General features: G+C 36.4%; 1 protein-coding gene across 4 annotated transcripts in view; it reads right to left on the bottom strand.

Annotated features, from left to right (window-relative positions):
• The window catches only part of LOC149788551 (forkhead box protein P1-like), a 143,103-nt gene that overhangs the window by 83,756 nt on the left and 44,801 nt on the right, over positions 1–14,546 (bottom strand). For 3 of the 4 annotated variants that reach the window (XM_089974580.1, XM_089974578.1, XM_089974579.1), the window contains exons 2-4: positions 10,793–10,966; positions 7,354–7,623; positions 1,209–1,443 (exon numbers count right to left, since the gene is read on the bottom strand). In XM_089974580.1, coding sequence (XP_089830706.1) covers positions 1,209–1,443; positions 7,354–7,623; positions 10,793–10,957 — 670 coding nt within the window. In that variant the 5' untranslated portion in view covers positions 10,958–10,966. The remainder of the gene's footprint in view (positions 1–1,208; positions 1,444–7,353; positions 7,624–10,792; positions 10,967–14,546) is intronic. The other variant, XM_089974581.1, reaches the window with a different exon arrangement.

Raw genomic sequence — 14,546 nt, 5'->3', positions numbered from 1 at the left:
CAGGAGTTAATAAAATATGAAAATTGTTTCAGCAAAATATTTCCACATTTTACATGTAAGTATGGAATAAATAATTATTATTTGGAAGACAGTGGATGAACCAGCTGCAAACTAAAAATGATAAAGCTGTAAACGATCCAACGCATAACTATAACATTGTTTTCCATAATGTTTTATCTGCCCTGCTAACAAAACTCAAACAAGTTTACATTTCCTGGTAAGACTTCTATCTCATTAAGTAATAAATACAATAAATAAAAAGAAATTATTCATTTCAAGCAATAAGAAATGTTGATGCCACCTCGTCACAAGTTTCAAATTTGAGACGACACAAAAATCTTGAGATGACAGAACAATTTTAAGACTGGCATGAGCAACTTGGAAGCGTGACAATTTCATACTGACATAAGCAATTCAGAAACATTATAATTTACATTATGCATGAAACAACTGCATTTGAAAATGCAAATTTGATTAATTGCAACATAAAGTAAATTGTGATAACTAAAAAATGCTGTAGCGAGGTGGGCACCAATATGAAACAGAAAAAAGCACCAACAAGGACATCCAGGATTTATTCTAGGATGTGTAATTAACAATTTACACTAATTTCTAATTCAACCAGACAAATCAACTAACTGCATGCATGAAAAACTACATCATATTTGCAAAGTCAAAAACTTTCTTCAATAAATCCAACCTGTATTTAAAAAATCTGCTTTTTCTGTTGCCCTAGACTTTCATTGCAAGAACATACCCTGATAGAAACCGGAAGCAGAACCAAGCAAATAGTGGCCTTAGTCTTAATTCCAATCAGGAGAAGAAAAAAAGCCAACACTTGGCAGGTGTTTGTCTTAGCCTCATGTGCTATGAAGAACTATGAGGAGTAGCCTGTGGTGCTCCAAATGGCTGTACATGGCCAATGTGGAAAAATTAAACATCAACTTCACAGTTCCTGGTGTGTATAAAAATGTATGTCATAATACAAGGCCAATAGCTTGCATTCACAATCTAGGCTAGAAAAACCCATTGCTTGGGGAATTAAAATGTTCAGTTGATTACCCAGAATACAATATATCAAATTCTGAAGGCCAAGTCTCGATTTTTGTAACAATCTCAGTTCTGGACAAAGAAAAAACAGGTTTTTACAACTCAAAGAATTAAGAGTCACCTCTGCACCATCAAGCTAGGCATCACACAAAACCTACCTTGTGGTGCTCCAAATGGCTGAACAAGGCTGGCTAGAAGAAACTGTCGCTGCTGCAGCTGTATTTGTTGTATGTTTTGGATTAGCTGTTGCTGCTGTAGTGCTAGCTGTTGCAGCTGTTTGCTACTGCCAGACTTGTTTTTGTCCTGCTGCTGTTGCATCAGCTGGGACTGCTGTAAAACATTGATCTGGAGCTGTTCATTCAGCTGCTGAAGTAGCTGCTCATGGAGCTTCTGCTGTTGTTCAAAATGGAAGAAAAAAGTACATCACAAAATTACAGCTACTCATGAAAAGCTTCTGCTGTTGTTCAAAATGGAAGAAAAAAGTACATCACAAAATTACAGCTACTCATGAAAAGCTTCTGCTGTTGTTCAAAATGGAAGAAAAAAGTACATCACAAAATTACAGCTACTCATGAAAAGCTTCTGCTGTTGTTCAAAATGGAAGAAAAAAGTACATCAAAACAATACAGCTACTCATGAAGCTTCTGCTGCTGTTCAAAATGGAAGAAAAAGTAGATCACAATATTACAGCTGCTCATGAAAAGCTTCTGCTGTTGTTCAAAATGGAAGAAAAAAAGTACATCACAAAATTACAGCTGCTCATGAAAAGCTTCTGCTGTTCAAAATGGAAGAAAAAAGTACATCACAAAATTACAGCTACTCATGAAGCTTCTGCTGTTGTTCAAAATGGAAGAAAAATGTACATCACAAAATTACAGCTACTCAAGAAGCTTCTGCTGTTGTTCAAAATGGAAGAAAAAGTACATCACAAAATTACAGCTACTCATGAAAAGCTTCTGCTGTTGTTCAAAATGGAAGAAAAAAGTAAATCCCAAAATTACAGCTGCTGATGATACCTCAAATCCTGGCATATCACAATATAAACTTTATAATTTAGTATTGCAACTGGATATAATATCCGGAATCCTGTTATATCACAGTATAAACTTGAGACATATAACAATATGATACCTGGAATCTTGGTATACAACAGTACAAAATTTAGCAACAAAGTAACAATACACTATAAAGTCCTGGCATATCAGGTACAAACTTTAGGCATACTGCAACAACTGTAATTCTGGCATATTAGGTACAATCCTTAGACATACTGTAATAAGACAGCTGGAATTCTAGCATATTAGGTACAAACTTTAGGCATACTGCAACAACTGGAGTTCTGGCATATTAGGTACAATCTTTAGACATACTGTAATAAGACAGCTAGAATTCTAGCATATTAGGTACAAACTTTAGGCATACTGTAATAAAAAAACTGGAATTCTGGCATATTATGTACAAACTTTAGGCATACTGTAATAAGACATTACTGGAATCATGGCAGATCATGGTATAAACATTGCAGATGAAGTAACAAAACTGAATCTTGGTCTGTCATGGTATATAGATAAGATCCAGTTGAATAGAACAGGATATAAATGATTACCAAAATTTAAATACAGGACTATAACATTGTTGCTGATCACACCACCACAACTACTTAATTGACAACTATTTTGCACCATTTACATGCAAGCATTATGTCTAATATCCATCCCAGCTGCCAGTGTGAGGACTTAAAATACGTAACAAAAAAGGAATCAACAATTTAAGTAAAAGTCAACGGGCAATTTACTTCCTACAAAACAAAATGAAAATTCAAAAGACACAAGTAGATTATGAAATTCTGGCACAATTATACAGGTCTACAAAGACTCGTCAAGTATAAACATGTCAACAATTGAAGTAAAATATGAAATTACAGCACAATGAAACATGTCTACAAATGTGCCATAAAAAAGAATGTGAAATTCTGCCTCAAGGAAACATGTCTACAAAGACCCTATCAGGTTGAATGTGAGACAAGGCTCTATCAGGTTGAATGTGAGACAAGGCCCTATCATGTTAAATATGAGACAAGGCCCTATCAGGTTGAATGTGAGATTCTGCCACAAAGAAACATGTCTAGAAAGGCCCCATCGGGTTGAATGTGAGAGTCTGGCATGAGTGTGCGTAATTAGGACTTTTAATGTAGCTTTAAAAAAATTCAGTCATATCGCTACGATATCTGCAGTGTGGCAGTTTATAGTGATGTCTAGCACTGGGGCATCATGCTGCAGACATGTAGCATCATGTCCAACCCAGTCACATTATCCTGACTCCAGGCCGACCAGTCCTAACACTAACCTCTTAATGCTGAGTTCCTAGCAAGGCAGCTGTTAGTACCATTTTTGTAAGTCTTTGGTATGACTCAGCTGGGGTTCGAACCGACGACCTTACACTTCCGAGGCAGACACTCTAACCACTAGGCCACCGGAGCGGTCCTGGCACTATGAAAAATGTCTACAAAGGCAACAGCAAGTAGAACGTGAAACTCTGGCACAAAGAAACATGTCTACAAGGCCCCATGGGCATGTGGTGCTAACTAAGAAGTTTTGTATTTAAAGTGAAATCAAGGGATCTGTATATGGTGTCTTATGTATAACCATGTGTCATTGATATGCATGTCTCCAGCAAGACATGTTTTAGTGTACTAGAAAACAGGCCAAGCCACAACAACAAGTGCTTAAAAATATACAAGATGCAAGTAACTGGATTATGTAAGAATATCTGAATATGACACAAACAGAGGTACTAGTCAAGACTGTCAAACTATATAGTTTCTTTCGTCAGTGGGTTTGTAAACGAATGTATATAGGGTGTAATGAAATTCAAAATTAGATTTTCCAACAACAAATATCCTTCTCTTTCAATCTGATTTATTCTTTCAATATTCCATCCATCAATCACCTGAGATCATATGAGAATCCATGATGTTCACACTTAGTGAACTGACCACTTTCCACTCATGCAAGTGAAACCACCACCAATTTACACACTTTGCTAAATTTAAGGGTTACAACTGTTATCTAGCCTTGTACTACAAGGTGTTACACTTATTGGGTTATGATGGACTGAAAACTGCCTTTCTGCATACCAAAGATATCCCACTGATGTTGAGTGCAACTTTTCCATACTGACCTGAGCATAACAAACCATGCAAGTATAATGCAAACATGTCACTGATCTACACTCCCAACACATGACACCAGTACATTAGTACAGCTTGGTCACCTTTTGAAAAGTACATGTGCACTGTCTGACAACATTACAGCTATGAAGGATGGCAACTGAGTCAACTAAACAAAACTTCACATGTGAATCAACACCTAGATCAGTCTTAAAGAAGGAAACAAACTTTGCCAAACAAAAAAAAAAAAAACCTTCATAAAAATCTTCAACCTAGCTCGCCTGTGGGATGTTCATGAATCTACACACTGATCTTTAGGTAAAGAGTGTTCACCATACAAGACTAGAGTGTTCACCATATTATACTCATGCTACTTGTCGATTCTTATGGTGCTTAGTTCAGCAATGACTGCTTATATAATTCTTATATTGTTCGTTTAAAATTAACATGATGAGGGTCTGTGGAGAACAAGTAGTTATACGTGCACACAAATTGTTTCAGGTGAAATCTGAAGGAAACAGTCTGATTTATGGAAAACACTGTGTTTATTGTTGCTATAAGACTGACAGCTGTATGGCAGGTGTACTATTTCTAAATTTTAAATATAGCGTAACATCCTATTTCATAATTTACTATGTTATGTAAGTCATGGTGTAACACACTACTTCACATGTACAACTTTAAACAAATCATGGTGTAAACCCATACTTCATATGTACAACTTTAAACAAATCATGGTGTAACACCATACTTCACATGTACAGTGGTCCCCCCCCCCTTATATGAACACCCCTTCTGCACTGGGAAAGTGACCTTATAAGATGGGTGGCCTTTCCAGAGGGGGGCTACATTTGTGAGATGAGTATGTATATGTATGTGTATATAGTACGAAAGCTACTTGTAACTTAAAGCAGTTAATATCTTCATTTAAAAGTAGCATTAATTTTTAAAATGTTCTTCTTATCTTAAAAATAGTGTTATTTCAAGGTAACATAACTTAATAGTTCTTATTCTAAAACATGAAATGTGAGGTGTGTCATTGGCATGCATAATACAAAACCATTCATAAACGTTATTTAAATCTCGGTACATAGTTTCATATATAAAATAATTCTCTTTCAATTTACTCCATTTTCCCACTTCTACAGAAAAGTCTCCTTATCTTTTAGGATGATCTTGTTTATCTAAGTCATCCAACAAATTTTTTCAGCTAGTGAACTCTCCCCATTATTGTCAAGTCAAATACCTTATACTTTTTCTTCTAAAGTATTATTTCTTCACTTGTGTGATGACACGTTAAAGTTTTCCAATTATTTATTCCTATGTTGCTAATTGTACAGTACAGCAATTTAATTTTGCAGACAAAACTTTTGTAAATGAAAAGCCTTGTTCTAAAGGCAGTGATACATTTACTGTCACTTGCTTTTTTGGTCTTTGTCGGGTACCCTGTTTTGTTCAAGGTTAATTGCTGTGTGTGTTAAACCACAAACTCAATATTTAGCTTAACTGACCATGTTATGATCTTGACAATTATGTCTGGCCATAATCGTCAATTAAGCCCAAAGCTATATTGAAACATTGCTGATCCCATTTCTATCTGACCATGTTATAATCTTAACATTTACGTTCAATCATAATCGTCAATTTTATATAAAAAAAATCATGCGGTGTGAAGCCATTGCTGACGCTATTTCCTACAAACACTGGCATTAATGATATAATAGTAACCTTAGTGGTACATGTACTTTAGCCAACACTTCTTTCAGTAACAAAACCTGACATCCGGTAACAGACATCAGGGAAGATAATCAGATTACTTACCTTACTGTATTTAAATACTGGTTCTGGACACATATTAAAATAAAAAATGGCTGCTTGTGAGGGGTAAATTTTACATTTTTAGAGTAATATGTTGCCTGCTGGTCATGTTAAAGGGTGGACTTTCTTGCGGGGTATTTATGAACATAAACTCATTGGTATCAAGGGATTCTGGCCATAAATAGTGGGTGGCTGAAGGTCAGGGGAGCTGTTTATGATGGGGACCAGTTTTACTTTATAAAAATCATGGTTTAACAACCTACTTCACATGTACTACTTTATACAAATCATGCGTTAACACCCTACTTTACATGGACTACTTTATACTAGTCACTGTGTAACACTCTTTTTCACACATACTACTTTAAACAAATCATGGTGTAACACCATACTTCACATGGACTACTTTATACTAGTCACTGTGTAACACTCTTTTTCACACATACTACTTTAAACAAATCATGGTGTAACACCCTACTTCACATGGACTACTTTATACTAGTCATGGTGTAACACCCTTTTTCACACATACTACTTTAAACAAATCATGGTGTAACACCATACTTCATATGGACTACTTTATACTAGTCATGGTGTACACTGTACTTCACATGTTCTACTTTAAACAAATCATGGTGTTAACACCTTGATTCACATGTACTACTTTATACAAATCATGGTGTACACTGTACTTCATATGGACTGTTTTAAACAAATCATTCCATTCCCACACAAACTTTGCGAGAGATTGTTTTTTTTTCTTTTCTTTTTCTTTCCTTTTCTTTTATTTAATGCTGTAAAACAAAAACTATTTATGAATTCCTTTTGGTTTCATGAAAATCAAGGCTTTTCAAGGTACCCAGACAAAATACTGAATTTTCAAGGTGTTTTCAAGGCCTTGAGGGACAAATTCATTTATCAAGGCTTTTCAAGGTCCCTATAGATCCTGTTTAAGCAAATCATGGTGTAACACCCTACTTAACATGTACTACTGTACAAAAATCATGTGAAACACCCTACTTCAATTGTACTACTTTAAACAAATCATGTGAAACACCGTACTTCACATGTGCTACTTTAAACAAATCATGGTGTGACACCCTACTTCACATGTACTACTTACTGTACACAAATCATGGTGCAACACCCTACTTCACAGGTACATTATATAAAACTGCTGTAACACCCTTCTTCAAATACCTTGCTACATTTGTACAACCTAGATATTTAAAAGTGAAGTCGGGTTTAACTGCAAGATAAAAACTCCTTGCAATAAACGTGTACTAAAAAATATCAACTTGAATACTACTATATACCTGCTGTTGGGCCAAAACTGATTGCTGCATCACCTGCTGCACCTGCTGGGGTAATACTGGCCCACTGTTGGCCTGTTGCTGCTGAAACAGTTGGTGCATCTGTTGTGGCAACAGGCCATGCTGAGCTGCCAGCATAAGGATTGACTGAGTCTCAGAAACCATTGGATCAGCGCTGGAACAAAAGTTCTGGGGACGCTGCTTTCTCTTTGAAGAACCCGTAGCTAGTGGAATTGATTTGGTAGCAGCATGAGGTAAGTTAATTCCTTGTCCCTGTCAAAAAAGCAAATCATTTCAGTTTCAGCAATCCACAACAAGATTTTCAGAAGAATATTTTTATAAATTTTTCTTCCAAAATGTTTGACTGTACTGAGCATTTTGACACCTATAAGGATTGTCCATTGAAGAGACTGATGCTCTACTGGTCAAGAACAATTTCCAAGAATCCAAGACAAGTCTGTTTCTTCTTTTTAACTATGAGTATTACAACCATCTCTGATTATCTTGAGAAACTTACGAACAATAAGTGTGTGTTTGCATGTGTGATTTGGATTTTTAATGCAGCTTTAACAATTTTTCAGTCATATCGCTGCAATATCTGCAGTGTGGTAGCTTATAGTGATGTCTGGCACTGGGGCATCATGCCCCAGATGTGTAGCATGATGTCTCACCCAGTAACATTATCCTACAACCAGGTTGACCAGTCCTAACACTAACCTCTTAATGCTGAGCACCAAACTAGGCAGCTGTAAGTACCATTTTTATAAGTCTTTGGCATGACCTGAGAACAATAACTTGAGAACAATAAGTAGCAAACATTGTATCTCACTGATCTGTCTCAAACAATATGAAGATAAAAGCACGTGTTAAATTGAATTAAATCCAAAAGCAATACTTTCTGGAGAAAAAACTTATTGAATTTTTTCCCATTCAAAGTAAAATTTAGATTTATCAACAAACAGTTTGATGGTAAAATCAGTTAATACTTTTTTGATGGTAAAATCAATACTTGTTTGACAGTAAAATCAATTAATACTTGTTTGACAGTAAAATCAATTAATACCTGTCTGATGGTGAAATCAATTAATACTTGTTTTTCTTATCTTGCTGACCAGTCAGCACAGCCAAAAACAAAAGTTATGACTTCTGACCTTAATGTCAGATAGCTGACTCTATCAAATTATTCATTGGAATGCAACTAAATACAATGTCCGGTAGAAATTCTCATAAGCTCTAATGATATATAAAAACACATGCAATGACCTCTGACCTGGCACTAGAGCCAATCAGCTCTGGTTTTCAAAACTTCTTCCTTGTCTATATTTTCAAAATGGCCATATGAAGAGGCAGGAATTTCATTTAATAGCATCTACACATGACCATGCTCAAAATCAGTATCCATCTTAAGGTTTTTAGGATGGCCACCAAAGCAGGTTTGCATCAATATCATTTTAATACAGGAACAATATTATCTTGTAAGAAAGAGGTTGCTCTTGTTAATGCAAGGTTCTGTGTAGAGAAAACCATAAGTCATCACATTTTTGTTCTACCTGTTTCTGAAATGCATTTTTAATACTGCACCTAAATTGGGTAATGAATGTTTCAAGTCTGTAAAAGGACTGAAATTCCCTCAATAAAAGTTTTGTTTGTAATTTTTTGTTAGTTTTAACAGGATAAATTATTCTTTTTATTAAACTTTAACTTTTCAATATACCAAACCTGGTCCTTCAAACCCATATATAATATGTCCACCCATTTCTAGACTGTCCACATAAACAGTACCACAAGTCCTGTACATGATTTCCAAATACCTCAACACAGAACTTAACTAAACCACTTGAACTTCCATGGTTCACCAATGTGCATTATCACACTTCTGTTATATACCCACAACCCCACCAAATCTTGGACCATGACCCTGGGGATAAACATAGGACATGAATATTGACACTGCTGCTGACATTCTCACTGAATGGGGATACACATAAGACATGAATATTGACACTGCTGCTGACATTTTCACCAAATGGGGATACACATAAGACATGAATATTGACACTGCTGCTGACAGTCTCACTGAATAAGGGATACACATAAGACATGAATACTGACACTGCTGCTGACATTCTCACTGAATGGGGATACACATAGGACATGAATATTGACACTGATGCTGACAGTCTCACTGAATAAGGGATACACATAAGACATGAATACTGACGCTGCTGCTGACATTCTCACTGAATGGGGATACACATAAGACATGAATATTGACACTGATGCTGACAGTCTCACTGAATAAGGAATACACATAAGACATGAATACTGACACTGCTGCTGACATTCTCACTGAATGGGGATACACATAAGACATGAATACTGACACTGATGTCGACATTCTCAATGAATGGGGATACACATAAGACATGAATACACTGCTGCCGACATTCTCAATGAATGGGGATACACATAGGACATGAATACTGACAATGCTGCTGACATTCTCACTGAATGGGGATAAATACAGGACCTCAATAATGACATTGCTGATATTCTCTCTGAATGGGGAGACAGCTCCAGTGGTCTAATTGGAGGTTGCAGGCTCGAACACGGCTGGGTCATACCAATGACCTATAAAAAATTGTACTAGCAGCTGCATTACTTTGAGCTCAGCATTAAGAAGTTAGTGCTAGGACAGGTCTGAAAGGTGTCAGGATAATGTGACTGGGTGAGACATGATGCTAAATATCTGCAACATGATGCCCCCCCAGTGCTAGACATCATTATAAACTGCCACAGTGCAGACATCGTAGTAATTTGACTAAAATTTTTTAAAGCTACATTAAAAGTCCTAAAGCATAAATAAGTTGAATAGGGATATGACACAGGACCTGACAACTGATACTTCTACTACCATTCTCACTGAATAAATAGAGAACCTGAATACTGATACAGCTCTTCCCATTATAATATACCTTGTTACAGAATGATTCAAGATATAACACCGTACTACTATGGACTAAGTGACCAAAGTCATATCAATACAATAAGGTGAAAGTTTGGGCTTTTTGCTTGTATCATTTCTTGTTTATAACACCATTATTTAACAAATTGAGGCCATACCCACTATACCATGGGTTCTGTATATTAAGCTATTCTCAATATATCATGGCTTCATATATATCATAATACTTTTTATAGGTTGGTTTGGTTGGTACATAACACAGGCAGCAGTAGTGGACCCCAACTACAAGGATGAGCTGTACTACTGCTGATGTTCTCAATGAATGGGGATGAAAATAGGACCTGAATATTGATACTGCTGCTGTTTGAGCTGAATGGGGATAAACATGTGACTTGAACGCAGCTATTGCTGTTGGAATAGTGACACTTTGGTCTTTGCATTCACTAATGTAGAAAACAACAAAAAATAATTCAATACCTGAGGTAAGCTTCCATTTATCTTGCCCTGCCCATCTCCATTGGTTAGCACTTCCTCCCTGAGGTCCATGTTGACAGTGCTACCACCACTGTTGTGGTCACCACCATTACTGTTGCTGGTTGTCAGATTGATGGCCCTGTTCTCCTCCTTCTCCATTTCCATCATGCCATCTTTCTGCAAAATGAGAATGTAGAGACTGATATTGATAACCTGTCTTTACATAACTTTACACCATGCCTGTGGCATAAATGGTTAGTTGCTCTTGTTGTTGTTGTTGTGGGGTTTAACGCCATTTTTCAGCACATGATAGGCTATGCATGGCGGCCAGTATTAATGGTGGAGGAAGAATCGGGGAAAACCCTGGGAAGAACCACCGACCCACGAGAAGCTACTGGCAAGCTTTCTCACATACCCACATTGGCATAAATGGTTAGTGTCCACCTTGGATGCAGGTGTTTGCAGGTTCGAGTAGCAGAGTCATATGAAAGATTTATAAAAATGGTACTAGCAGCTACCTCGCTACCTCGCTTGGCACTTAGCATTTGAGGTTAGTGTTGTAACTGGTCAGCCTGGTGTCAGAATAATGTGACTGGGTTGGACATGATGCTACATGTCTCAAGCATGATGCCCCAGTGATAGACATCATTATAAAATACAACACTGCAGACATCATAGCAATATGACTTAGCTATGTTAAAAATCCAAATCACACACAAACACAGACATGGGTGAATGTGTGTAAAAAAATCCAAACACATATACAAAGACCATGGATTGAATGTGTGTCAAAAATCCCAACACACACACACACAGACTATGGGTTGAATGCATGTCAAAATCCAAACACACATATAAAGACCACAGGTTGAATATGTGTCAAAAGTCTCACATTTATCCTCCAATAATATTATTGTTGTAGGGTTTAATGCCATTTTTCAGCACATGATAGGCTATACATGGCAGCCAGTATTAATGGTGGAGGAAGAATCTGGGAAATCCTCGGAAAGAACCACCAACCCTCAAGAAGCTACTCAGGCAAGCTTTCTCACATACCCACACTGGCCGAATCCGAGATTCAAACCCACGCAGACAGAGATGAGATAGCAGTGATCCGTAACGGAGAGCGCTTTAGACCACTTAGCCACTCGGGGACCCTCCAACTATATGATAAGGAGTAGCAATAACAAATTTGTAAAATGATGGCCAGATGACAGACAGACCATCTCATGGCTCTATGACCTAATGAGCTACAAATGGCTTATCTGGCCTGGCTATACTTGAGATGTTTTCAGACATCACCCACTTCTGGGGATTATAGTTGTTATCTTAAATGCATGCAGCAAAGCAAATAAAAAATGTTAAAACTGTATAAAGACTATGTGTGCACTACATTAAATAGTATTTCAAAATCAAAGTTAATGTAGAACATTAAAACCATATGTACTCTCCACCTGCCACTATTAAATATAATTTTTGTTCACGCTTCACTGAATTATTGATATTAAACAAAAGAAAGCTTTAAGTTTCAGTTATTGTTATTGTTGTTGTTATTGTAGGGTTTAACGCCATTTTTCAGCACAAGATAGGCTATACATCTCGGCCAGTATTAATGGTGGAGGAAGAACCCGGGAAAACTCGGGAAAGAACCACCAACCCACGAGAAGCTACTGGCAAGCTTTCTCACATACCCACTTTAGCCGAATCTGAGACTCGAACCCACTCAGACAGAGGTGAGATGGCAGTGATCCGTAATGGATGGAGAGTGCTTTAGACCACTTGGCCACTCTGGGCCCCTTAAGTTTCAGTCACTTGGTTTTGCTTTTTCAAAATAATGTACAGACTTTATAATCAAAACATTGACTAAAATGTCATGTGTATATAGTATATGATCAAAACTATGGCTAAAAGTATCACAAGCATAGAGTCTATGGTCAAAAGAATGTGTCATGATTATAGACTCTATGGTCAAAAGAATGACTAAAAGTGTCACGAGTATAGAGTCTACGGTCAAAAGAATGTATCATGATTATTGACTCTATGGTCAAAAGAATGACTAAAAGTGTCATGAGTATAGAGTCTATGGTTAAAAGAATAGCAAAAAGTGTCACGAGTATAGTCTATGGTCAAATGAATGGCTAAATGTGAGTATAGAGTCTATAGTCAAAAAATGAGTATAGAGTCTATAGTAAAAAAAATGACTAAAAGTGTCATGAGTATAGAGTCCATGGTCAAAACTAGGCTAAAACTGTCAAACTTATATAGAGTCCATTGTCAAAACTAGGATAAAATTTTCATGAGTATAGAGCCTATGGTCAACAACAAAAAAAGTATCATAAGTATAAAGTCTATGGTCAAAACTAGGTTAAAAGTGTCATGAGTATAGAGTTTATGGTCAAAACTAGGCTAAAAGTGTCATGAGTATAGAGTTTATGGTCAAAACTAGGCTAAAATTGTCATGAGTATAGAGTCTATTGTCAAAAGAATGACTAAAAGTGTCACAAGTATAGAGTCTATGGTCAAAACTAGGCTAAAAGTGTCATGAGTAAAGAGCTTATGGTCAAAACTAGGCCAAAATTGTCATGAGTATAGAGTCTATTGTCAAAAGAATGACTAAAAGTATCCCAAGTATAAAGTCTATGGTCAAAACTAGGCTAAAAGTGTCAGGAGTATAGAGTTTATGGTCAAAACTAGGCTAAAATTGTCATGAGTAGAGAGTCTATTGTCAAAAGAATGACTAAAAGTGTCACAAGTATAGAGTCTATGGTCAAAACTATGCTAAAAGTGTCATGAGTATAGAGTTTATGGTCAAAACTAGGGCTAAAGTGTCATCAGTAAAGATTTCATGAGTTACGTGGTCAAAACTAGGCTAAAAGTGTCATGAGTATATATGGTTAAAATTAAAATATTGTACAAAAAATTATTGCTAAAGGTATTGGGTTCTATACACAAAATTTCGAAAATGGAAAAGCTATGACAGGGGCCACAAAAGCATGAGGCACCTTTTTCAGGCACTCAGATAAGGACCACAAGTTGGGATGACTGTATTATAGTCACTTGTCAAATTTTATTTATAACATTGCAGTTGAAATTAAAAATAGAACTTTCTGAGAATAAAGCCATATGCAGTAAGATTTTACACGCTTGATTAATACTTTATCCATGCAAATGTGGTGCAGTTTGTAACGCAATAAGATTTTACACAATTGATTAATACTTTATCCATGCAAATGTGGTGCAGTTTGTAACCCAATAAGATTTTACACGATTGATTAATACTTATCCATGCAAATTTGGTGCAGTTTGTAACCCAACAGTGGTAAAAACATATTTGAAAAATCACTTCAAGAAAATTAAAAAGGGTGATTCGGACAAGTTTCAAATACACTTTTATACTGGCACAACTTTTTTACTGGCACTACTTTCAAATACCTCTGCATACTGATATGCTTTCATTTGACAGTACTGACACTCCTATGGCATATATTCAATACCTAGGAGAACTGTCAATTAAGATGTCCACTGCTTTCTCCTATCTGCTTTACAGGCATGGGACTATTCAGTAGGTCATGAATGTTGTCACTGTAGTGCAATTCTTAGCATATGTTGATTCCCAACAGCCCCTCCTTTATTAAATAAACAGTAGAGTTGTATCTGCAAACATTCTGATGCAGCTACATAAATCTATTTTCACATACATGTATGCATATATTTCATCTTAAATGCACATTTGTTATTTCTCCACTTTAGTATAGGC

Source organism: Sinohyriopsis cumingii, chromosome 11 (assembly GCF_028554795.1).
Source record: "Sinohyriopsis cumingii isolate HCF-2022 chromosome 11, ASM2855479v2, whole genome shotgun sequence".
In the NCBI taxonomy this organism is placed as follows: domain Eukaryota; kingdom Metazoa; phylum Mollusca; class Bivalvia; order Unionida; family Unionidae; genus Sinohyriopsis; species Sinohyriopsis cumingii.
This window is presented reverse-complemented; position numbering and strand designations above follow the sequence as displayed.